Source organism: Trichoplax adhaerens, genomic scaffold (genome assembly GCF_000150275.1).
Source record: "Trichoplax adhaerens TRIADscaffold_3 genomic scaffold, whole genome shotgun sequence".
In the NCBI taxonomy this organism is placed as follows: domain Eukaryota; kingdom Metazoa; phylum Placozoa; class Uniplacotomia; order Trichoplacea; family Trichoplacidae; genus Trichoplax; species Trichoplax adhaerens.
In genome coordinates, this window is record NW_002060945.1 from 8,312,122 (window position 1) to 8,336,889 (window position 24,768).

Here is a 24,768-nt window from a genome sequence, read left to right on the forward strand (position 1 = left end):
GTAAAAAAAGGTAAAAGGTTGCCGTGCGGATTGTAGCTGCGAATGCTACGAAAAGTATAAAAGCATGCAACTTTAGACTATTCTGTTAATTCTTTCTAGAAGTCTTTAGTGGTAGTATTCGGCTAGAGTTGAGCTGTGTGTAGTTGATCTTTGTATAAGATTCAATAAAGCCCTTATTTTTCTAAAATTTGGAATTTTGTGATCGGTATATATCATACGAGTGTAGGAGTAGACTTATCATATCAAGAGATAAAATAGTAATAAAACTTTTATTCAGCGAAGTTAAAGAAAAGCTGAAAAATACAAAGTCAATATTTATTGGCCAATATTAGCACATACTTTAACTTGGCAATTGATTAACTGAATGTTTAAGGGTTGCTATCAGTTGTTTTCACCATTCTATGTCTTATTTAGAATTTTATCTAGCAGGTACTCTAGACTTATAAATAGATGCAAGTAGCTATTTAAGATAAGGGACCTAGTTATGCTACGCCACAAAGTAATACAAATAATATAAATTGTAATCTCTAAGCAGGCTAGAATTACAGTGCATATGTTATTTTTATGATTATTTTGTCTTATTTAGAGTTTTAGCAAACAGCTACTCTAGACTACTGTATAGATGCGAGTATCTATTTAGGGTAGGTAACCTAGGTATACTACTCTATAAAGTAATACAAATAAAGTAAACTTTAACTTTTGAATAGTCTAGAATTGTATCTAGAATTGTATCTAGAATCGCAACACTGTGTAGATAATCAATAATAAACTCTACATTATTATAAACTTGGAATCTTTCAGTCATATACATTTAGTTTATTACTTACTATTTCTTGTAGCTCTGAGATATGGTGGATCGTAGCAATCCGAGTCCAATTAAATCGTCGCAGCATGGCTATTCGAATAGGATTAAGAGTTACGTCGGTTGTTTCAGTCGTAAAGAAATAAGGATAGATATCTCTGTTAATTAGAGCAGCAGAGCTCACTCCACTGGTTACCTAGCATGAATTAATAGGTTTTACAGTAAATGACTTGCGTTTATTTCGTTAATTTTCTCTAAAATTGATTATTATCTGTTTTCTTTCATGACATATGCATATTAGGGTAGAATATCTCTATCTTTAATATCTTATTTAGACTAGATAAGAATTACAAGACTCTTATGTATTTTTTATATCGTACATTTAATGTTTGTAGATGGAGAGAAGAATAAACAGCAATAATGTGATAAGATAATTTGGAGCAATTCTAGACAGTCTTAATAACGATTATCATGATTCTACACTTAATACAGTCTAAGTATATTATTATCTTTACCGTGACTAGATTCCAATATTTAGTCAATGAAGCTACCGGTCTAGAGCCAACCGTAGTCAGTGGTCCAAAAGTAGCAATTTTAATGGGCGGATTATTGATAGCATCTATGAAACTTTTAGTTGCAACCCAAGATTTATACTAGAAGCAAGAAGTAATACAAATTAGTTTATAGAATATAGGCGTTATACCATTAGAGATTTTATATAGAGTAATATAACATTAGTCCGATAGGAATTATAACTTATCAAGTAACGACATATTTGATACGGATCATTATTTCTATCGTAATCTCACATCATTTCGATTTTTATAGTCATCTAATGTTTACGCGTATACAAGTAATACTTAGAAATTTTATGCAAGAAAAGTTATAAGTACACACCCAGTTATTATATTTTCATTAGTTACTATTTATCGCTACTGGTAGTTAGTTATTAACAATTTACTTCCATGGTATTATATATAGTAATCGTTATACCATGTGATATTACAATTTATCATTAATCCAACCTTCCTTTCACTATTTTGCTCTATTTCTGGGGTAATTTCTAACCAAAGAGGTAAATTACAGCTTATAGAATAAGCGTTTACATTATTTTTATAACCAATCCTCAAAATACAGGATAAACTAGGTGTAATAGCCTCACTACTACTACGTTAGGTTCGTAGTTTAATAATCTTAGGGTCTTAGACCGACAGAGTGAATACCGTACTTCACTATTTCATCATCAGACACGGCCCACAAACAAACATACTTTATTCTAAGCAAACTATTGTACTAGGATATTTTAATTTTAAGTCTAATGTGTGAATAGATATCTTTTGATAAATCTACCTAGAATTACCATAAGATATGGATAGCAATTCTTACAATCTAGAGTATATCGTATGAATTTCAAGGAAATCATCAGAATTTTCGACAACATTATTTTTACTCTACCTCCGTATTCCAGAACTCCATTGTTAGATTGTAGTCAGGTAAAATATCTGGTCTTGCGTTAATATCCTTAATAGCTAACTGCCCGGCTGGTAAAGTGATTTTTCCAATGTAAGATACTGTACTCCCAGAAAGCGGCTGAAAACCGGCAATGGTTAAGGTTTTCCATTTCTTGCCCTCAATTATTGGTGAAGCGATCCAAATTAAGAATAGCGATATTGCTAATGGAGATAATTTCTTTCCTTTAATGATCATAACTTTAACACTTTAATTGCAAACTATCGTAGTTTTCAACAACAAAAAGAAAATACGACGAACATAGCAAAATATATCTTCAATGGAATGATTTGTATGAATTTTTTAGGGTAAAGTTGGACATTTGTCATCTAAAAACAAAGAATTCATTGAGATCAATATTTTATTGTTTTGAGTTAATAATTTATGCACTTATTATTGCTATCAATAAACGTAATTTTAAATAATAGAACAAATTTTTACTTATAAATTAAATATTAGGAAGTACTAAAAAATTTCTTTAATTGAAGGTTATAGATGCAAACTATATACCGAAGCTATTAATAATGTTTACTGATCAATCCTTGTCAAAATAGGAATAATAAACTGTTTCTGTTCATTTTTAGCTGCTATAAGCTATGATGTAGCAGTTTTTAAACACGTGAACTTAATTTAGTGGAAACAGTTTTCTTTCGTAACAAGTTTTTATGAAGCCAAGCTAAATAGCAACATCTAAGAAGAGTTGAGCGCTAAACAATAATTCCCTATTCATCTCTCAGCCTAAGGCTATCTTGATCCATATTGAATCCTAAATGCATAGTACAATATTCTAATTTTTTTCAGGTCAAGATATCATTTTGAGTATATTGACCTTTCTTAGTATTATACTGGTTTCTTTAAAGGAAAAGTCATTTTTCAAATAATACTTTAGCGAACCAATTGCCTCTGGCTAAATAAACTTTATACGGAAAATCCAGCTAAAGAATAGCTACTTATAATATAAAATGTCAAATTGAAATTATGACGTGATTGTTGTCGTCAGCATAAATAATAACATTATCAAGATTAAGACGACTGCAAGGAAATACATTGAAATCGCGATCTGCTTTTAGCTATAAATATAAAAATATTTATTCTTATTTGGATTGAGTTATTGATCAATCGATTTTAAATTAACGCATCAACTTAACAAAAAAGCTTTTTCTTTTATTTCGTTTGAGCGAAATTGAAAGCTTGTCTAGCGATACAACATTCCATCTCATTGTGATAAGATAAGGAAACTGTTAAGAAAACTAAGGGAGAAAAAGATCGCAAATGTAACTCTCATTGATCATCAAGTATTCTAATGAACATTGTACCTTGCGGACTTTAATAATGAGAAATGTACTAATGAAATATTTTATTGATACTGGTATGTGACTAAAAATTTGTTACTTGTGTAAAATATCGAGAAACTGAACGTGAACCATCTAGATATTCGTAATTGGAACCGTAGTTCAATATTTTATACAAAGAAATAACACAGCCATAATGTAGTGTATTTAGAATATACTGTAACTATATTCTACTCTTAAATATAGACATGTTGTATTGCTCTTATATTTAGACAGATCTACAGTCCGCTTACTCTACATTCATATATAAACTACTGTATTTAGTTATTACGGTACTCGCTGTTTTCTACAATCATCTGCTATTTTGTAACCTGTTATGGTATATGTTGTATCTAATTCCACAATCCTATTGTCTGCATGTGCTCTATCTTTAAAACTATAAATACCGGCGATTTCTACCTCAGAGTTCGTTAGCCTCTCAGTTAGTCTTCTAGTTAGTCTCTCACAGTCTAATACTTCTACTCGTTACTCACGACAGCTTGCACGCTGATCTACCGTAACTATCTCACTGTACTTCACATTACTAACCTACAATAAAGCATAACTTTTATAAACCCTTTGGTGTAATAATTGTAAATGGCGACTAAATCTCAATCCTCTGAGATATCGAACCCTCCATCACACATAATAGAAAGTGTACACTTTTGTATACTCGTACTAATCTATTTTACTCGTAAAATTTCCTATCTTAATCTCACAGCCATAAATTGCGATACTTACTCTAACTAAAGTATAGCAGTGCCCGTTATTTTACTCGTAAAATGTACTATTCTGATTTCATAGCCATAAATTAGATACTTACTCTCAACGAAGTAAAACAGTAACAGTAACTTAATACTATGATTAAGGAATTCCTGCAGGATTGATAACTAGTCATTTTATAAAAAACTTATATTTTAGCATCATACCTAAATTAACGTCAAGTAATGTGAAAAATTTATTTCAGTCGTTTAATTGATATCAAGAAACATCCTAAATACATATTAAAAGTATTTTTTGAGGCGAAATTTGTTTTCTTTATTATAATCGAATAAAACGTTACAGACAAATCTGATATATTAAAATTATTCGTATTAAAACAAGAAGAAATCATAATGAATGACTTAAGAATCAAACGATGTTGTCATTAGATGATGACAATACGACAAATTATACGAAGTAGAATGTTATCTATCAAGATATAACTGTAAGTAATAGTCTTCATGACAAGTAAGTCATCGGTCATTTACAAATCAAATAATAATCGATTTTTATCCGTATTACGTTACTACTGATCTCAATGTGAAGATTAAGCGCTATTAATCAGTATTTAGTAAACAGGTAAGATTCTACAATTAATAAAGACTTCAAGAAGAAATTTAGATCAGAGTGTATAGCTTGTATAATTTATTTCTTAATCACATATTGAGAACTAATTCAAAATATCGGTTCCAAGTGTTAGTGGTGAATTAGTAGCTTCCCATCTACGCCTGATTTTTGTCACAATGCCGTTTGCTTCATCGCACTATATTAAAATTTCAAAACAATTATTGTGAAATAATAAAAGATAGAATAAAATTCTACCACCACTCGTGGTACAAATGATCGATAACTACCCGATTCTATGCAAAATGATGTAGAAAATTAATCAATTAATCGTTCACTGGTAGAAGATCGATCGATTAATTATTAGCTAGTACAAGATTTTTAGCGCTACTCTTTGATATACAAGTATTATAATTTAGATAAAATAGAAAAAATTATGAAAGTCACGGTGCAACATTTGGCAGTACGAATAAATTACACATTATACACGTCTTTCTCAACTTTGTATTATTAAGTAATCGACAAGTGCTGCTACTGTTTACATAATTGTGTATTTAAGCACTAGTAATTATTCTTATACACATTTACTAGTACGAAAGAACGCCATTATCTAAATGTATTAAACTATTAAATTTAGACTATTCCAGCATACTGAACGGTCCACAGAGCTAATTAAACTCACATTTTTTATTCGTCGAATAAATTCCTCGACAACTTTGTCTTCACATGTGATATTTCTACCTTTACCAAAAGTTATATCCATAGAGTCTACTCTAGAGTTCGCTCTGCCAGTATTATTATTACTTTGCATAACAGCAAAGCCGTTTCTTTTTAAATGTATTACCTCAGTTCATAAATTAAACATTAAAAATATTAATAAATTCTACTGTTAGTTTCTTCTAGTCAATAGCCTATAATGTTCAGCTTTATCGCTTACCTTAGGCACAAAGACAAGGCACATTGTTACTGTGATTCCAAAGATGATAAATCCTGCAATAACTGCAAAATTTGCATCCACTTGGCTTCCAAGAAACTGACTAATAATGATTGCAATAACGCAGAGAAGTGTTGTGTTGTAGATAGACATTCCAATATAACGAGAGTCATTTAGGGCGGGAATAGTAACATATCGAGTTTCCCAGGCCAGAAAAGTTCCAAAAACTAATAACAGTAATTTCATACCATATATAATGCCTAACCAAATGGAAGAATTTTGGGAGCTGCATAAAACATTATAGTAGCGTATAACAGTATTTAAGTCTTGGCTTGAGTCCTGTAATAGCCATAAATAATCGCAAATGGTAAGTAACAAAGAATTCGTTAGCGCACAAGCTCATAATTAGATAGCAATAAACTTTTATGTAATACGATATTCAAACCAGAGCTAATGAACTAAGATTATATACCGAAACACATCCATATCACTACCAGCTATCTATATAATTGAAATGGGCAAATAAACAAATCAAGAAGTTTTGTGGCTGGCATAGATAGAACTATTAGTCGACGTTACCGAGCAGCCTATGAAATATTTTATAGTTGGATGTATAGTCATACAGATTACATAGAACTGTGCTATCTAATTTAAAACTGTAGATTTCTTATTTTCAGACTATCGGAATTATTCATATGCACGGTAAGCTAGTTAGCAGATAATCTGTCATTTCGACTATATATGACATTGTGATTCTACGATGCTTAGTAAAATAAGTAATGCAAGTCATATAATATGTTTTAAACTCTCGTCACCTTAAAAGTGAAGACTTTATCTATATCTAGGTCACGGCCAATGTCCGAATCTACGGTCCTCTATTAATACCTGGTGTTGTAAGCTTTCACTATCTACTATAAAGTATGAGATTATCTTCTGTAATTAAATAGCATTACTTAGGCTTAGTTATTATTATTTATAAGATGCTTATTTGACAAACTAATGAGACTCTATTACTTTACATTAGCATTTACCTCGATCCTTACAAGGATCTGCTTGCCTTTTAACGGATCAGCTAATTGCCAAATTGTTAAGTAGCACAAATCTATGCATATAAGAATTACTACCATAGCAATAAGTTGATGATCTTTAATCACCTAAAACCATCAAGATAATGTAATAAATATGAAAATTGATATAAATTTAGTACACTCCGTACGTACTCGATAAAACAATATTTTACAATTAAAGTAATCGAAGCAATCTTCAAACATAGTATACAGCTTATCAGCTGAAATCTCACGAGCTTATATGTTGAATCCATAAACTTAAATATCAGTGAACTTTAAATATAGTAAAGAGATTATAAACATAGCTGAATGTATAACAATTTGTATACATACGATCTTTGTTTTCTTGCCGCTAGTAAATATGCGATATACACGCCAAGTTTTAGATAGCAGTGATCCAAAAGCGATTGAAAATCCGATACTTAGAATCCATACACGTAATGGGCATATAAGCGCTGACGTTACACTAGGTGTGTTATTGGAGTCGATGCCAAATGTAATTGCTGCGATATAGCCCATGATACAGCCGATAAGAAACAAATTATTGATATTCGGACTTGACATTTTAATATGTCTATCAGTAATAATCGATGAGAAAGGATATTTTTGTTAATATTCTTTTTTGATAAATTTCCTAGACGCTAATTGTATGTTATTTAAATCTGTGTTTCTAAACAAGATGATTGTAACTGTATGTAGTAGAGCTGAACAGTTACGATGAATATTATTTACTACATGAATCACAATTCAAATTCTGTAAATATAACGCTAAACTAATAGCTAGTATCAAAACAGGATATCGAATGTGCTTATAGAATTTAGTGATATTTTCTTACTAAAACCTTCGAGCTTAAATATGTTATTAACAAAGTGTTAGGTAAAGCTATTCTTACTTTCGCTTTCTTTTCATTATATTAAGCGAAAGGAAAACAATTGCCAAAATTATTGCCGCGATTGCCAGTACATTTACAGTGATAAAGACATGCTGGGAAACACCAATAATTCTGACTTCAACTGAAACCGTATCAGCGGGTACAGCTCCACCTAGAATTATCATTAATAATGAATTATTATTAAGTACATACAAATCACGGAAATCTGTAATCTGGAGGTAAGAAGTGCTAATTGCAGAAATATGAAAAATACGGCGATTATTAAACTATCTAACTGTCTCCATAACGAGAAAATGATATTTCTTAAGGATAAATCTCGTAAACTAACATTACTGATTGTTAGTGTAATGGGTAGTCCTCAAAGGTAATGTTGACTTTCTTAATCTAACATATTAGCATTTAGTATTTATCGTCCAAACTAAAAAAGTAAGACTGTGCAGGACATACCTATCCAATAGATTTTATTCTCATAAATCTGTAGTTCATTTGTTATACCATAATGTAGACCAATAGGAATAACGTTCGATTCGTTTCCAATAACTATTAGTGTAGCCAATATTGAATAATTAAACATTGCTTAAAGCCTATTTACGCATATTAACTGAATTCGTATATCATTTAGTTAAAGCTTAACATATTAGTAAATCAGCCAATTTAGAAAGAATTTTTAGTAAAGATTAAGTTATCAAGGTACTGTATGAATAAATCGTAAAGATATTTGCATTTCAGTTTTTATTCCGAATAATTAAACAGGGTCTTTCTGACTATACGTAGTAGTAACAGTGGAGTGAACGCAACTATTACATAAGGATTATTTTCAAATCAAGAAAAAGACTTGTATTACTAAATGTGATGCTAATACGTCTCATCAAAAGACAGTAACTTATTCAAGTATAGAATCGCAAATTTCTTCCATCAAACATAACATAGAAAGATTAATCAATCTCTCTCCTTAATGTACTCTGTGCTTACTCTGATTTTGATAGATATAGACATCACTTATACGAGATCCGGATTTAAATCTAACTGGCCCCTAAAAGCCGTAAAGTGACATTAGCAATAAATTAACAGAAATATATATACATATATATATATATATCGACATTAAATTGGTAACGGATAGTTCAATTTATTATATTAGAGACTTACACTAATACCAATAAAGTCAGTCTTACTCATCTCATCAAATAAAATACTTCTTATCATGGTATTACTATAATTAAAATCAGATAAGGAGCTTCCATTTTTTTTCAGTATATTTTCAGTTCTATTTAGTGCTAGTGCTAGCGCCCACATTGCGTCATAGCCATTAGTTTGGAAATACTTGAAAGGCGAGTTAAGAGGATTTACCACGAAATTATTATAATGTTCAATATATTGCGATGAGTTCTAGTTAGAATACAAGTAACATACGATATATTTAATGTTAGTATGTTATTCGTTTATTTACCCTTCTTTCATATATAAATATCTATTAATTTATTTCAAACACAGGAACTATAAACAAAATGTCATTTATAATTCATAAATAAGGAGATAGAAACTTCACAATCTACTATCAACTCTATCACGAAGAATAAAATTGTAATCAAAGATCTTAATAAAATTCATTATTGTGTATTTTCTATAATATATCTGCAGTAATTCATGATAGCCGAGCTAAAGCTAAAACAATCTCATTTTTACAGACAAGATAGATCATCTTACGAAAACAGAAATAACTTTACTAGTATAGAAAGTTTATATTAGTAAAATGATATACGATAGCTATGTATCAATATCTGATAGTCAGAGACAACGCTTACCATCCCTGAGACTGTCGTTTCATCAGAACCAAGCTCGACATTATTAAAGGTAAAATAGGATGACATTGCTAATTCCAATTGCTCTGACGTGCAGTTAACATTAGCATCTGTACGAAATGCTCTCCACCAATTCTTGATATATCCAAAGGTTATAAACCAAACGTAATGCGACCCATACATTTTTTGATGATAAACCTAACAAAGATTAATTACAAAATACGGAAATCGGCTTTATACACGTAAGATTAAATTTCTATAAATGTAATTAATAGTCGTTGCAGTGACTAATTGGTGACAATGATGTAAAATAAGTCAACTTTACGTCTTCTTATTAAGTAGCCTTTAATTATTCATATTAAAACTATTAAAAATTTACAACATTAAAATGGTTCAATTCGGTATTACTTCGCAAAACAATCTGATGGTAGGAATCAGATCGGCAAATAACAAAATAATCTTAGCACCTTTCTCCTATAGAAAAGATATCAATTAAAATTTGATTCTTATGAGTAAGCATTGAAAACTACGCTTAAAATTAGTCAATATAATTAAGTACAGAAGACTGGGATAAACACATAGTCTTGCTTCGTACTTAGAATTTAAAAATTATAATTATTGAAGTAATTCTAAAATTCAATGTTTTGTTAGATAAAATGATACTATAACGTGGACAATAACCATTATTCGATCTTTTTCCTAGAGTAACATCTCAATGATAACATAATTTACTACCTTAACTATAGAAACTTAAATGAATACTATGAAGCTGATTATTTGTGCTAATTATAATAAATAACTTCAACTTATTACCTTAATGCTTTTGAGTTGTTCTACTGGAGAAGTAAAAAAAGCTTCTGTAGTGATCAAAGTGAAATTTAGTTTGTCTGCATCTCTGATGAAATTTTTAGCGGCCTACAGTTTCAAATTTTCAATGATTTTACAGCATTAGACGTCTTACAAATGATTAGATCTGTTCTATTTCGATAGAATCAAAATGTAAAATCATCCGGCGGAATTCAGCTTGATAGTTTATATAACAAGTGTGTTATAGCTGGCGAGTATTGTGCTATTGCTTGACTTCAATTTTATGACTTAGTTTACAATGCGATAAAATATCATATGTATCGAATTGTAATATAACCTAGTATTGTGATTGTAGACTGTTAGCCATGTTTAGTATAATGTACGATAGCGTAACTTCTATATTTATCCTAAGATATATTTGATAGCCATAACTATAGACTGTAGTGGTATACTCTATGCTAGAGTACAGATGGATATATACAGTAAGGTGTTAAGTTACTAATAAGGTTATAGGTAAAAATAGAACTGTAAATCATATATTAGGATATGGTTAATTCATTGTACTTTGGCTGATGTGAATAATGTTGTGAGGTTGATAGATTAAGAATCTTCAAAACTTTAGAAAATTTAGATTTATTGAACAAAACATCGTTTAAGAAGGCTCAACGTAATCGATTAGCAGAGGACCTCTAACGAGAAAGAACTCTCTTACTATACAAAACTACTCGCTTATATACTTTTCCGCGTTTACAGTCTTAGCACCTTTACTTACTACACACTTCAGTATTAGCATCTCAAATACAGGATAGTTTACACCTTTCACGTGAAGCTCTAGTGTGAGCAATGTAGCGCTCCTATTCAAAAGGATTACAGTTACTAAGCTAGCTATATTTAATACTTAAGCCTCTAACGAGAATATCTATCACATGTTGAACACAACACCTACGGCAGACATTACTAAATGTATCATCAACTTAGAATACAATATTACACTGTCTTACAAATGTCTACGTAAATACTGTAGTCGTATCCATATCGGATTAATGATGGTCCGCAGCAGAATAGCGTTACTAAGAATAATTTAACTATGTGTAAAAAAAGGTAAAAGGTTGCCGTGCGGATTGTAGCTGCGAATGCTACGAAAAGTATAAAAGCATGCAACTTTAGATTATTCTGTTAGTTCTTTCTAGAAGTCTTTAGTGGTAGTATTCGGCTAAAGTTGAGCTGTGTGTAGTTGATCTTTGTATAAGATTCAATAAAGCCCTTATTTTTCTAAAATTTGGAATTTCGTGATCGGTATATATCATACGAGTGTAGGAGTAGACTTATCATATCAAGAGATAAAATAGTAATAAAACTTTTATTCAGCGAAGTTAAAGAAAAGCTGAAAAATACAAAGTCAATATTTATTGGCCAATATTAGCACATACTTTAACTTGGCAATTGATTAACTGAATGTTTAAGGGTTGCTATCAGTTATTTTCACCATTCTATGTCTTATTTAGAATTTTATCTAGCAGGTACTCTAGACTTATAAATAGATGCAAGTATCTATTTAAGATAAGGGACCTAGTTACGCTACGCCACAAAGTAATACAAATAATATAAATTGTAATCTCTAAGCAGGCTAGAATTCATGCATATGTTATTTTTACGATTATTTTGTCTTATTTAGAATTTTAGCAAACAGCTACTCTAGACTACTGTATAGATGCGAGTATCTATTTAGGGTAGGTAACCTAGGTATACTACTCTATAAAGTAATACAAATAATGTAAACTTTAACTTTTGAATTTAGAATTGATTGAATTGTTCTAGAATTGTATCTAGAATTGTATCTAGAATCGCAACACTGTGTAGATAATCAATAATAAACTCTACATTATTATAAACTTGGAATCTTTCAGTCATATACATTTAGTTTATTACTTACTATTTCTTGTAGCTCTGAGATATGGTGGATCGTAGCAATCCGAGTCCAATTAAATCGTCGCAACATGGCTATTCGAATAGGATTAAGAGTTACGTCGGTTGTTTCAGTCGTAAAGAAATAAGGATAGATATCTCTGTTAATTAGAGCAGCAGAGCTCACTCCACTGGTTACCTAACATGAATTAATAGGTTTTACAGTAAATGACTTGCGTTTATTTCGTTAATTTTCTCTAAAATTGATTATTATCTGTTTTCTTTCATGACATATGCATATTAGGGTAGAATATCTCTATCTTTAATATCTTATTTAGACTAGATAAGAATTACAAGACTCTTATGTATTTTTTATTTCGTACATTTAATGTTTGTAGATGGAGAGAAGAATAAACAGCAATAATGTAATAAGATAATTTGGAGCAATTCTAGACAGTCTTAATAACGATTATCATGATTCTACACTTAATACAGTCTAAGTATATTATTATCTTTACCGTGACTAGATTCCAATATTTAGTCAATGAAGCTACCGGTCTAGAGCCAACCGTAGTCAGTGGTCCAAAAGTAGCAATTTTAATGGGCGGATTATTGATAGCATCTATGAAACTTTTAGTTGCAACCCAAGGTTTATACTAGAAGCAAGAAATAATACAAATTAGTTTATAGAATATAGGCGTTATACCATTAGAGATTTTGTATAGAGTAATATAACATTAGTCCGATAGGAATTATAACTTATCAAGTAACGACATATTTGATACGGGTCATTATTTCTATCGTAATCTCACATCATTTCGATTTTTATAGTCATCTAATGTTTACGCGTATACAATGTTTAGTATAATGTACGATAGCGTAACTTCTATATTTATCCTAAGATATATTTGATAGCCATAATTATAGACTGTAGTGGTATAGACTCTATGCTAGAGTACAGATGACTATATACAGTAAGTTGTTGAGTTACTAATAAGGTTATAGGTAAAAATAGAACTGTAAATCATATATTAGGATATGGTTAATTCATTGTACTTTGGCTAGTGTGAATAATGTCTATGTAAATACTGTAGTCGTATCCATATCGGATTAATGATGGTCCGCAGTAGAATAGTGTTACTAAGAATAATTTAGCTGTGTATAAAATAAGGTAAAAGGTTGCCGTGCAGATTATAGCTGCGAACGCTACGAAAGGTATAAAAGCATGCAACTTTAGACTATTCTGTTAGTTCGTTCTAGAAGTCTTTAGTAGTAGTATTCGGCTACAGTAGAGCTATGTGTAGTTAATCGTTGTATAAGATTCAATAAAGCCCTTATTTTTCTAAAATTTGAAATTTCGTGATCGGTATATATCACACGTGTGAATTTACAATTCGTCATTAATCCCAGCTTCCTTTCATTATTTTACTCTATCTATTTTCGGGATAATTTCTAACCAAAGAGGCAAATTGCAGCTTATAGAATAAGCGTTTACATTATTTTTATAACCAATCCTCAAAATACAGGATAAACTAGATGTAATAGCCTCACTACTACTACGTTAGGTTCGTAGTTTAATGATCTTAGGGTCTTAGACCGACAGAGTGAATACCGTACGTAACTGTTTCATCATCAGATACGGCCCACTAACAAACATAATTTATTCTAAGCAAACTATTACACTAGGATATTTTAATTTTTAGTCTAATGTGTGAATAGATATCTAATGTGTGAATAGTTATCTTTTGATAAATCTACCTAGAATTACCATAAGATATGGATAGTAATTCTTATAATCTAGAGTATATCGTATGAATTTCATGGAAATCATCAGAATTTTCGACAACATTATTTTTACTCTACCTCCGTATTCCAGAACTCCATTGTTAGATTGTAGTCAGGTAAAATATCTGGTCTTGCGTTAATATCCTTAATAGCTAACTGCCCGGCTGGTAAGGTGATTTTTCCAATGAAAGATACTGTACCCCCTGAAAGCGGCTGAAAACCGGCAATGGTTAAGGTTTTCCATTTCTTTCCCTCAATTATTGGTGAAGCGATCCAAATTAAGAATAACGATATTGCTAATGGAGATAATTTCTTTCCTTTAATGATCATAACTTTAACACTTTAATTGCAAACTATCGTAGTTTTCAACAACAAAAAGAAAATACGACGAACATAGCAAAATATATCTTCAATGGAATGATTTGTATGAATTTTTTAGGATAAAGTTGGATATTTGCCATCTAAATAAAAAATTCATTGAGATCTATATTTTCCTATTTTCAATCAATACTTTATGCACTTATTATTGCTATCAATAAACGTAATTTTAAATAATAGAACAAATTTTTACATATAAATTAAATATTAAGAACTACTAAAAAATTACTTTAATTGAATATTATTGATGCAAATTACATACTGAAGCTATCGTTTCATGTTTTACTGATCAATCCTTGTCGGAATAGGAATAATAAACTATTCTGTTCATTTTCAGCTGTTACAAGCTATGCAATGTGATAGTTTTTAAGCACGTGAACTTAATTTAGTGGAAACAGTTTCCTTTCGTAACAAGTTTTTATGCAGCCAAGCTAGATAGTGACATCTATACAAAATTGAGCGCTAAACAATAATTCTCTATTTATCTTTCAGTCTACGGCTATCTTGATCCATATTGAATCCGAAATGCATAATACATTATTATAATTTTTTCCTAGTTAAAGATATCATTTTAAGTATATTGACTTTTCCTAGTCTTATACTGGTTTCTTTGAGGAAAAGCTACTTCTTCAAATAATACTTTAGTGTGCCGATTGCCTCTGGCTAAAGTAAGCTTTATACGGAAAATCCAGCTGGAGAATGACTACTTATTGTCATGATTAAGACAACCACAAGGTAATATATTGAAATTGAGACCTACTTTCAGCCATGAAATTAGTTATTCTTATTTGGATTAAGTTTATTAATCAATCGATCGACTTTAAATTAATGCAGCAACTTAACAAATAGCTTTTTCTTCATTTAGTTAAAGTGAAATTGTAAGTTTATCAAGTAGTATAGCATTCCATCTCATTGTGAAGAGATAGCTTAAATCATAAATTGAAACTAACTTTAAACTTGATGTAACTAGCCATTTTTGCATTGCCATCAAAAACTATATCTGCTAATGATTTATTATGATGGTTAGCTGCATAATTAATTACTAATTTTTCGATCGATAAAGATGGCATTATTGCTACCAAAAAACATATCTGCCTATGGTATATTATATTATTTAGCTGCAAAAAACAATTTATGTAGCGTTACTTGAACATTTCTCATTTGATGGAGGCGCATATTAATAGATATTGTGAATTCTTAATCTTTCGATTGATAAAACAGACATTGTTGTATTGTATGAGACTACTTTGAAAAATTAAATTAATAATTGAGATAATATCGCAACTATTTTATATCTACGTTATATTAATACATACTATCACAGAACACCCATTCCTGTAAATTATTGATGTCTTTAATAGTTTAATGCTTGACTCCGCATCACTAAACGTATTAGCAATAGCAGATATTTTGAATGCGGTATTGTTGTCTAGCAGCAATAGTAGAGTATCGAAAAAATATATTTGCAAAGACAAGAAACGAGATAGCTTCCACTTTATTAGCAATTCATTTGAAATAAAACATTATTTTATTTCAATTGCGTTATTCTTGATGGATTATAGATTTAAAATCTACATTGTTCCATAATTTAGATAATATTAAAAAATTTTTTGTGCTGGTACATAAGCGAGTTATACAATGATCTGTGTAAATGAAAATAGCGACTATCCCTTCGTCTGCATCTAATTGGTTCTAATTTTAAAACGTTATCGTTGCTTAGCATTCTGCTACCTATCAACCATTTCATAGTTTTATTTTTTAAAATCAGGTTTTTAAGATTATGCTTTATTTCACTTACTCTGTATCTATCATCATTATGAAATTATTCTTTACTACAATCTCGTCCGTTCATAATTGCTAAGGGCTCTTTGCTTATAATCCTTAATTCACCGATTAGTACCGTATTATACTACAAATATTGATTGCCCAAGCCTATCAAATTTTGATATATTTAGAGAATAATTTAAATTTTTAATATGCGAAAGTTTTCATATACGTATCAAATCTATAGTTTAATATCGTACAAGTGCCTATAAAAATTTTAGATAAAAAAATAGACCCACGTTAAGAAATATTAAATAAAACTGAAAGTACACAAAAATGGTGCTTGCAGAAGTAAATTGCGCGATTCGTATATTTAACAACTATTAGAACGATCTTAATGCTATCGATTATCAAAGCCTTAATTTACAATATTAGTTAACGAATAGAATATTATTTTTTTCGCCATATTTAAAAATTCAAATTATTCTCTTTATTAGAAGCTTTAATTATGTCAATAGGCTAGTTAAGGAACATATCCTAAGGGGACGATCGTAATTTTACAACTTTATTTAGTAAATACAATTGAAAAGGCTAATTAATTCAACCATGTTTAGCTTTAATATTAAATTATGATTATTATGAGTTTGCCAACGTACGGCATATCCAGCTTTCTATAAATGTTTAAATAAATAAATAATTATAATACTCTATTACTGAACACATTATTTGGCATTTTAAATGGATGCTCCTTTCTAATTTATTAAGTTTATGCAGTATGTTACTAGCTAACTTTCCTACTTACTTGCATCGATGTAGAATTCCGGACAATAAATTGTATGTCTCATGCTAGTAAGGTAATTTTGAATTGCAGCTACTCCTGCCGTTTATCGAACTCTGTAAATAATCTCCAAAAAAACTACTAAATGTACCTTAAGTACTGTAAGGCTTGTGCTGTTCTTCCATCAACAATTAGTTATGAACCTACTAGCTATCGCTTTCCAACTCTGTATAACGAGCCGTAATGGTAATACTTTAATTATTTCTTGCTGGACAAATATCGTAATGTACGGTATCGTGTCAATTCATGTGACATGAAATTCCATCCTTAACTCAATCTTTAATTCCTCTCGTATACGATGGTTGACTTCTATATTATATGTTTCGTGAAATATAAATATGACTTATAACTTATAATGCTATGCGTAATATTATATAATAGTATTGTTATAGTGATCCAATGATTTTAATTTCTTACAACGATGCTGGCATAGAATTTGAAATCGTGTTACGAAAGGCATCTGGAAATCTAATTTTTTCTCAGTGGATAATGTCATGATGACAAGCTATATTATAATAATGTTATATTTACAAAGTTGCGCTCGAGCAAAGTAAAATAGTTTATATAGCATATTACTGCTTATCTAAGTATGGTATTTGGCCGTAGAACTGTGAATATTATCCATATGAGTAGATAGACACGGCTTTTCTAATGCATGGATAATAATAACTTCATAGTTATAAAATTATGCTAGCATACATTGAAATAGTTTTGTCACGTACACATAATTTTAATTATTTTAGTTTTTCTTTCTCACTCTCCGTCTATCTAACTGTATTTTCATATAAGTAACATTACAGTAAATCTAGTCGTTTCGTCATGACTTGACATTTATGGAAATTACTTGTATACTAATGTAGTAAAATAATTACTGTAGGTAAGCAATAATTCTTTATAACATGCTGAGGCTAAATGAATGATTTCGATCAGCGATATCATAACGATTCCATAATGTCCATAGTTGAAGCTGACGCAGAGTAGAAGGCTTATGAGGTCTACACAATTGTTATTTAACGTATATTGCATGCACATTGCACACACTCTTCTCTTCCTGTGTACAACATCATCTACTTATACAGACTACAACGACTACTATAGTTCAATTTGTTATGGTATAAACTAAATAGCTTCAAAAGCATAATTAATCACAATCTAGTACTTTACTCAATATGGAACTTTGACAGGCTATACGAGTTTACGTCTGTGAAAATACGCTAGCATGAATTGAAATAATTTTATGAAATGCGAATTATTGTGATTAGTATGGCATGTTCCCTCTTTTTATCACGTTTGCATGCTATATACCATGCGCTGATATATTCATAGTGGTGCAATATAGAAGATTTAACATGATACTAAATTACCTGTGTGTACTTCAAGGCAGCTTCACAGGCTTATTAGACCCAATTTTTATAAATTTAGGTAAGAATGCATAGATTAGTATGCCCTTTATCCTTATTTACTAGGTCCATACCCTTTTGCTTTTTAAAAATTGACGCTGGAATCATTGGAATAGTTTTGCGAGATCATAAGTGATTGCAAATTAGATTGTACAGTATGTTATCTCTCCCTCTACATATGGCTGCATACACAGTACTATTGTGCGGCCATTTCATAATGACCTTACGTTAGTAAAATTAAGTCGGGCCATTGCTGGGATTACTAACAGTAGTTTTTATTTTACTACTGTTCCGAAGCCAAGCTCCGAAATAATAATTGTTGTGTTACTTAAAATATCGAATATAAATTGTTGTTTATTCCAGTAGTTTAATAAACGTTGATGGGTACTTGTTTATTGTCAAGGTTAATATCTAAGTAATTGAATACTAACACCTAAGTGTAAGGTACAATTCATGCTGGGCCTTGCGGCTCTAATCGGCACAAAAATTTATTATTGTTAATTAGCGTTGACTTATACTGATTTATGTTTATTTCTTCTATCTAAACTCCTAAACTATACAGTGTAAGTCGTTATGTCAAAGATATTAACAAATGCACTATCGGTGGAGGCCGTCACTATATAAAGCCGAGCACTAAATTAGCTACTCTGTTCCATTTAATCATTATTAGATCCACTTGATTATTATTGCTAAGAGTTTTCTAACGTACTTCTTTGTAGATTTTTTCGACGAGGATTTATCTCAATAAAGTAAAGTCCTTAAACCTATTACCCATTGGCAACTTAACAGTGTAGTCGAGAGTTAGTTCAACTACGATAAGTCTCCTAAGTCAGTTGGGGACACGAGTATTCGTGACAATGTTTACGACCTGTTCAAAAAGGCTAAATTGTAACAAGTACAGCCTGGGATTTAAAGAATAATCTTTACGGAAAAAAATATTCTTTTAATGAAGCCACAATTTACGTACTGTATGCTATATTCACTTAGCACTGTATAGACTACCGTACAAATATTATACTTTCGTAGGGCAACACTAGATTAGCTTCAGATTAATAAACCTAATTGCATAGATTAGTATGCCCTTTATCCTTATTTACTAGGTCCAGACCCTTTTGCTTTTTAAAAATTGCCGCTGGAATCATTGGAATAGTTTTGCGAGATCATAAGTGATTGCAAATTAGATTGTACAGTATGTTATCTCTCCCTCTACAGTATAGATATATATATAAAAGATGAATTTTACTATAATAATTTAAGTCTGATTGCATCTAGATAGTTCTTAGTAGTTGTAAGACGAATCTAGTTTATTAATAAAATAAACTTTACAAGAAACTGTAGTTCTTGTTTTTATTCGTTTGAAGACACTTTATATAACTTTTCTAATACTATGATTATCGTTAGAGGTTACAAATACAGAATATAGTGTTTTCATCGTAAAAATTTCAGTAATATTTCAATATTGGCATTAAAATAGCATATATTATGTTCAGCAATAGTGAAATTATTCCATATATTGTAAATGAATAGAATACTGCAAAATAGTCAAAACTTCCTTGATCATGTTCAATTTCTTATCGATATAATGCAACAGTAGTAGAAGGCATAAAGATATACAAGAAAATATCTCATTCATCAAAAAATGCGAAATTGATATAATAAAGCAAATCAACCATGATTCAACTTTTTTCGTCAATTGGAATAAAAGTCCAATCTTTCCTTTCCCCTCACGATGTGATATGTCAAGAATGCCCTCCACTATGCACAGCAATTTCGCTGTACTACTTTAGAATATTCCATGATACCATTCGATACAGCACTGACTACGACTATAGCCAGCTATCAATAACAGTCTAACATACTATATTTGTATTTCTTGATCTTATACTACAGTTGAACTTAACCTTTCTAAGATCTAAGTCCAAAATGCGTACTTATATTTCTTAATCATATAACTGAAGTTGAACTTTAAATCTGACTTTTGCGTGTGTAGAGCTACTAGCAAAAATACTTCACTTCAATGCTCTCTTAATTAATGACTAAAAATTATTTGTATATTTGTTAACAATGCTTACAGTAGTTACTAAGATTAAATCAGAAATAGAACTAAATCATTTCCGAGAATAGTTTTTACAGCTGTGTAAAAGAAAATGAGTTTTGCTATCATTCAGAAATGTTATCAGTGGCGATTCAATGACTTGTTCTATCTTGCCGTCTTCACTTTGCAATTATTTCATTTTTTTTTCTTTGCTGGTCGTGTATCACTTAATGGCCTCTTGGATGCATTTACGTTATCGTTACTGCTAATAATACACGAGAGGTGGTTGTGCTGTATTGGTAGAGAACTTAGTGCTTCCATCAATTTTGACTTTATTTCAGGGGTAATCTTACAGCATCCTGTTGGAAGTAGGGAATTGCTACGAATTTCTTTCATAAAATCATTTATGCTTTTCGCCCATTTATGCAACTCTCGCAAATGACTAGTACTTAAACTGGATTCGGAAAATTCAGTTTTATCCTTACTGGCTGCATCCATAATCGGTCGAAAATAAAACTTCGTATCATCAAAGCCGCTGACAGCATTCATGTAGATGATGTAAATTTTGCTTCTTAAGTCGTTTACAGAACCTTGCACTTCGGTCGCACCAATATCATGTTTGAGTCGAATAAATTGCTTTCCTTTTTTAGTTATTAATTTCAGTCGTGATTTTCGGAGTTCTTGCTGATTTTTGAATTCAAGTAATCCTAAATCGTTATAATTCAACCAGTAGACAGCCTTCAATAACAACTCCGAATCGTCTGTGCTAATGATGCCTAACTGATGTAAAATCTCATCATCACTTATTTCAGACCCAATTGTTCTATCCACTTCTTCCTGGGCAAATTTATTCCAATGGCGCTTCCATTTCCCTAATTCGTCAAGGTCTGCTAGTGTCATAACTTCATCTGAATACCTTATAACAGATTCAGATTCTTGACTATTGGTCGATAATAATTTTCGATAAAATGGACCATGATTGGGAATAGCTTGTAAATATTTCTCAAAATAGTCGACAATGTATTCTATTCCAGTATCATGATGGCCATCGGGGACTCGCTTTTTGGCCGCTGATTGTCCCTTGCGATTCTTGAAGGAGTTAAACTCGACCTGTTTTCCATATCTTTTCTTGACTATTTTATAGTCTTCTGCTAGAATATTGGCATGATCTTGAGGTTTCTTTCTGTCAAAAATATTCGAATTAAACCAAAATACTGCATTGCGGAGCTGAACTGCGTTAGCGTCACCAATTTCGCCCCTTTCCACTAAGACTGCATCATGAGGTGTTAAAATATCTTGAAACCTGGACATTTTTCTATTTTAATATATAGCACAGTAAGAGTAGATAAAAATATGATTATAAATCTTTCTGCTAATGTTAGGGTTCGGTTAAGGTTTCTGCTTTGAATGTTGCAGATATTATATATAATTTTTTATCCCAAATTTTATCGGTAGTCAATGCAACGGTTAGTTGATATTGCTAAGCCAATCCATCGGAGAAATTTTTAGCCTGTCTCTATAGATAGTTAGTTGTGCACGATAACAATATTGAAAGAATCAAGGTTTGCAAAGATAAGTACAGTTAAACCACCACTTCTACTGTACAGTAGTGTTACACTTAGTATGGGTAGTCTGGTACTGTAATCCCTAATTTATTATGCACAGATGATTGGATGAACTGTTGACATATTCTCCATTAATTAAGAGCTGACAGTTTGCAGGTTAAATGATAATTTTAACTTAATTGACAGCAGATAGATAAACAGTCCCCAAAATAGCTATCTTTTTGCTCGATGCTATGCAAGTTCATTAAGGTAATGGTAAAACGGGTATGCCAGAAACTTTGCAAAATCTTGCCCAACAATTTTGAGCTTCTTCTTGGCAAATTGAGGTAAACGATTGACTTGGGATGACTAGATCTGCATTTACTGTGTGCAATTTTAAGCTTCCATTTAATGATCGCCGCTTCGTAAGCTGCAGGTGCTAAAATAGAAAGTGCCAAAGTTGGAGCTGCCAATGCTAGGAGCTGCAGCCTGGCCTGGCCTGTCTGCAGCAGTTCAAGGCTGTGCTGTGTTGACAAATAAGCGACTGGAATGAGCAAGATATTGGTACGAAAACAGTCTGTCAGAGTCTAGTATAAATCTTGTAATAACTCTGGAGCGATGGTTACAGTATGGTCTGGCCATGATGCTGGCACGTTTCAGCAGATTTACTCCCTACACAGTACGATACGATACGGTACGGTGCGATACGGTACGGTGCGATACGGTACGGTACGATACGGTACGGTACGCTAAGCAATGACATCACCGTGGGCCTCTAGAATCCTCGGGATTTCTAAAAGCCTGAACTAAAAATTTTCCCTTGCACTAAATAATATCCGCTATTTTATAGTATAGGGGAGAAAAATTCAGTTATAGTTTTGAGGAGAAAAATCTTAGTGGAGTAATTTGCGGATTTCCTTTCAGTAAAGGGAAAATTTTTATGTTGGAGTTACGGCTTTGAGAGGGAAATCTTAGTTCGGCACAGTGCAATATCCATGGAATGTACTGTACACTGTACAGCGAGAAGTATGCACTGTAGTAGATACAATCTCGTCATGGCCGTCCGGACGGCCGATTACCATTCAGTGAATTCACTGACTAAAAGAAGACATCTTTTCCATGCCTTCTTCTCAGATATTCACCCTTTAATCCGGTCAAATTCTTGTTCAATCATGAATAACACTCGAAATAAAAGAGCAAATAATGATGATGAATACGTAGATGAAGGTAATTGACTATCTATACGTCCAATCAGCCGATTATTGGCATGTTTGACGGGTTTCAACTTGATTGCCAAACGGTTTACATTACAGTAATGGAGAAGTTGATTGATTCATTGCTATGGCATCGCAGTCATATTATAGGTAGTCGATTCTAATTTCCACTATTTTATGACGGAGAGCTTGTAGATGACTGTCTCTGATGTTATTCTAAAGTAGAGTTGCTCAAGAAATGAATTCCATACATGAGTATCACTTGCAAATGTATTAAGTAGAACGGCAGAATGCTTTGAAAGCCTTTGATGTTGTTTGTGAATGGAGATGGAAACCGACGGCAATGTCGATGCATTCACTGTTAATAACATACTTAATAAAGTCAAGAATTTCTAGATTAGCAGTAAAAAGATGTATGATATTCTGTTCAATCTTATTAACAGCAAATTGATAAGGCGTGAACAGTAATGATCTTTATGAAATTAGTGTAAAATGCAAGACTGGATACATCATGTAGTGGCGCTTTTGAGCTATGTCTGGAATGGTACTCTTACTCTCATACAGAACCTAGGTCATCGGACGAGCCTGTATCATTTTAATGATCAACACAATATATGGTCATGAATTTTCATTCTAGTACAACAGCTTGTTCTGATTTTATCATGATGAATGACCTGAGAAAAGACATGGATAGCAAGTTTTTTGTCCAGCTGATATACTATCATGTACAGTATTGGCAAGCCTAGATTGACTACAGTATGCCTATCCTTTCATGCCGGATAGAAATATCCCATAAATTTATAACATTTTTGCAATGATAACTGACATTGACAAGTCTGTGAATCGTAGCAATCTGAAGAAATTACAAATCAAGTAGCATAAATGGTTGCTTAATATGATAACGTCAATTTTTCTATTGCTTTCATGATGATTAGAATGAATGATTGTAGCAATTTCTCACTATACTAAAATCGCTTACAGTTAAATATAGTATGATAGATATGCATTTATATTGTGATTATGAAATAGTAAAATCTTTATTGATTAATTAACAGTATCCGTGCCCAAAAGTGCCAGTACTTCTACTCCAACTGGTATCACCAAAACGGTTAGTAAATCAAATCTTCTTAATTACCAAATGATATTCTAGCTAATAAACTTAGCGATTTATGACAGTTGTGGAAGTAGGCAGGATTATACACTAGAATTGCAAGCATGTTTATGTAGACAATCCAATAATTTTCGCCTGGCTTACCTTTATCTGGCTGATATCGCTACATTCTCTTACTAATATTTGTTTGATGATAAGATAAAAAATGGCTTTCTTCAATTTACTGTAAAGTGAAAACTTTGCTAGCTACTACTCTGAATCCGTTGTAAAACTTGAACTGTTTCGCAGTGTTTCTAATAAATGAAATGCAATCTTAGTTTAAG

At 31.3% G+C, this 24,768-nt stretch overlaps 3 protein-coding genes across 3 annotated transcripts in view; all 3 read right to left on the bottom strand.

Annotated features, from left to right (window-relative positions):
* The window catches only part of TRIADDRAFT_54956 (uncharacterized protein), a gene marked incomplete at both ends in the record, with an annotated part of 8,052 nt that extends 5,543 nt beyond the window's left edge, over positions 1–2,509 (bottom strand). The window contains 3 exons of the mRNA XM_002111182.1: positions 828–998; positions 1,318–1,455; positions 2,258–2,509. Coding sequence (XP_002111218.1) covers positions 828–998; positions 1,318–1,455; positions 2,258–2,509 — 561 coding nt within the window. The remainder of the gene's footprint in view (positions 1–827; positions 999–1,317; positions 1,456–2,257) is intronic.
* Positions 2,510–5,074: 2,565 nt separating this feature from the next.
* On the bottom strand, positions 5,075–15,609 carry TRIADDRAFT_54957 (uncharacterized protein; the record flags this gene model as incomplete). The annotated part of the gene is made up of 17 exons (XM_002111183.1): positions 5,075–5,167; positions 5,651–5,812; positions 5,906–6,241; positions 6,788–6,835; positions 6,934–7,056; positions 7,303–7,543; positions 7,863–8,013; positions 8,310–8,402; positions 8,835–8,895; positions 9,012–9,251; positions 9,668–9,862; positions 10,073–10,138; positions 10,478–10,579; positions 12,405–12,575; positions 12,895–13,032; positions 14,240–14,413; positions 15,490–15,609. 17 exons carry the CDS (start codon positions 15,607–15,609, stop codon positions 5,075–5,077), a joined length of 2,514 nt encoding a protein of 837 aa, XP_002111219.1.
* A 5,162-nt stretch (positions 15,610–20,771) lies between these two features.
* Positions 20,772–21,887, bottom strand: TRIADDRAFT_54958 (uncharacterized protein; the record flags this gene model as incomplete). Its single annotated transcript, XM_002111184.1, has 1 exon — positions 20,772–21,887. The coding sequence occupies one exon, from the start codon at positions 21,885–21,887 to the stop codon at positions 20,772–20,774; it is 1,116 nt and encodes a 371-aa protein (XP_002111220.1).
* Between the last annotated feature and the right edge of the window lie 2,881 nt (positions 21,888–24,768).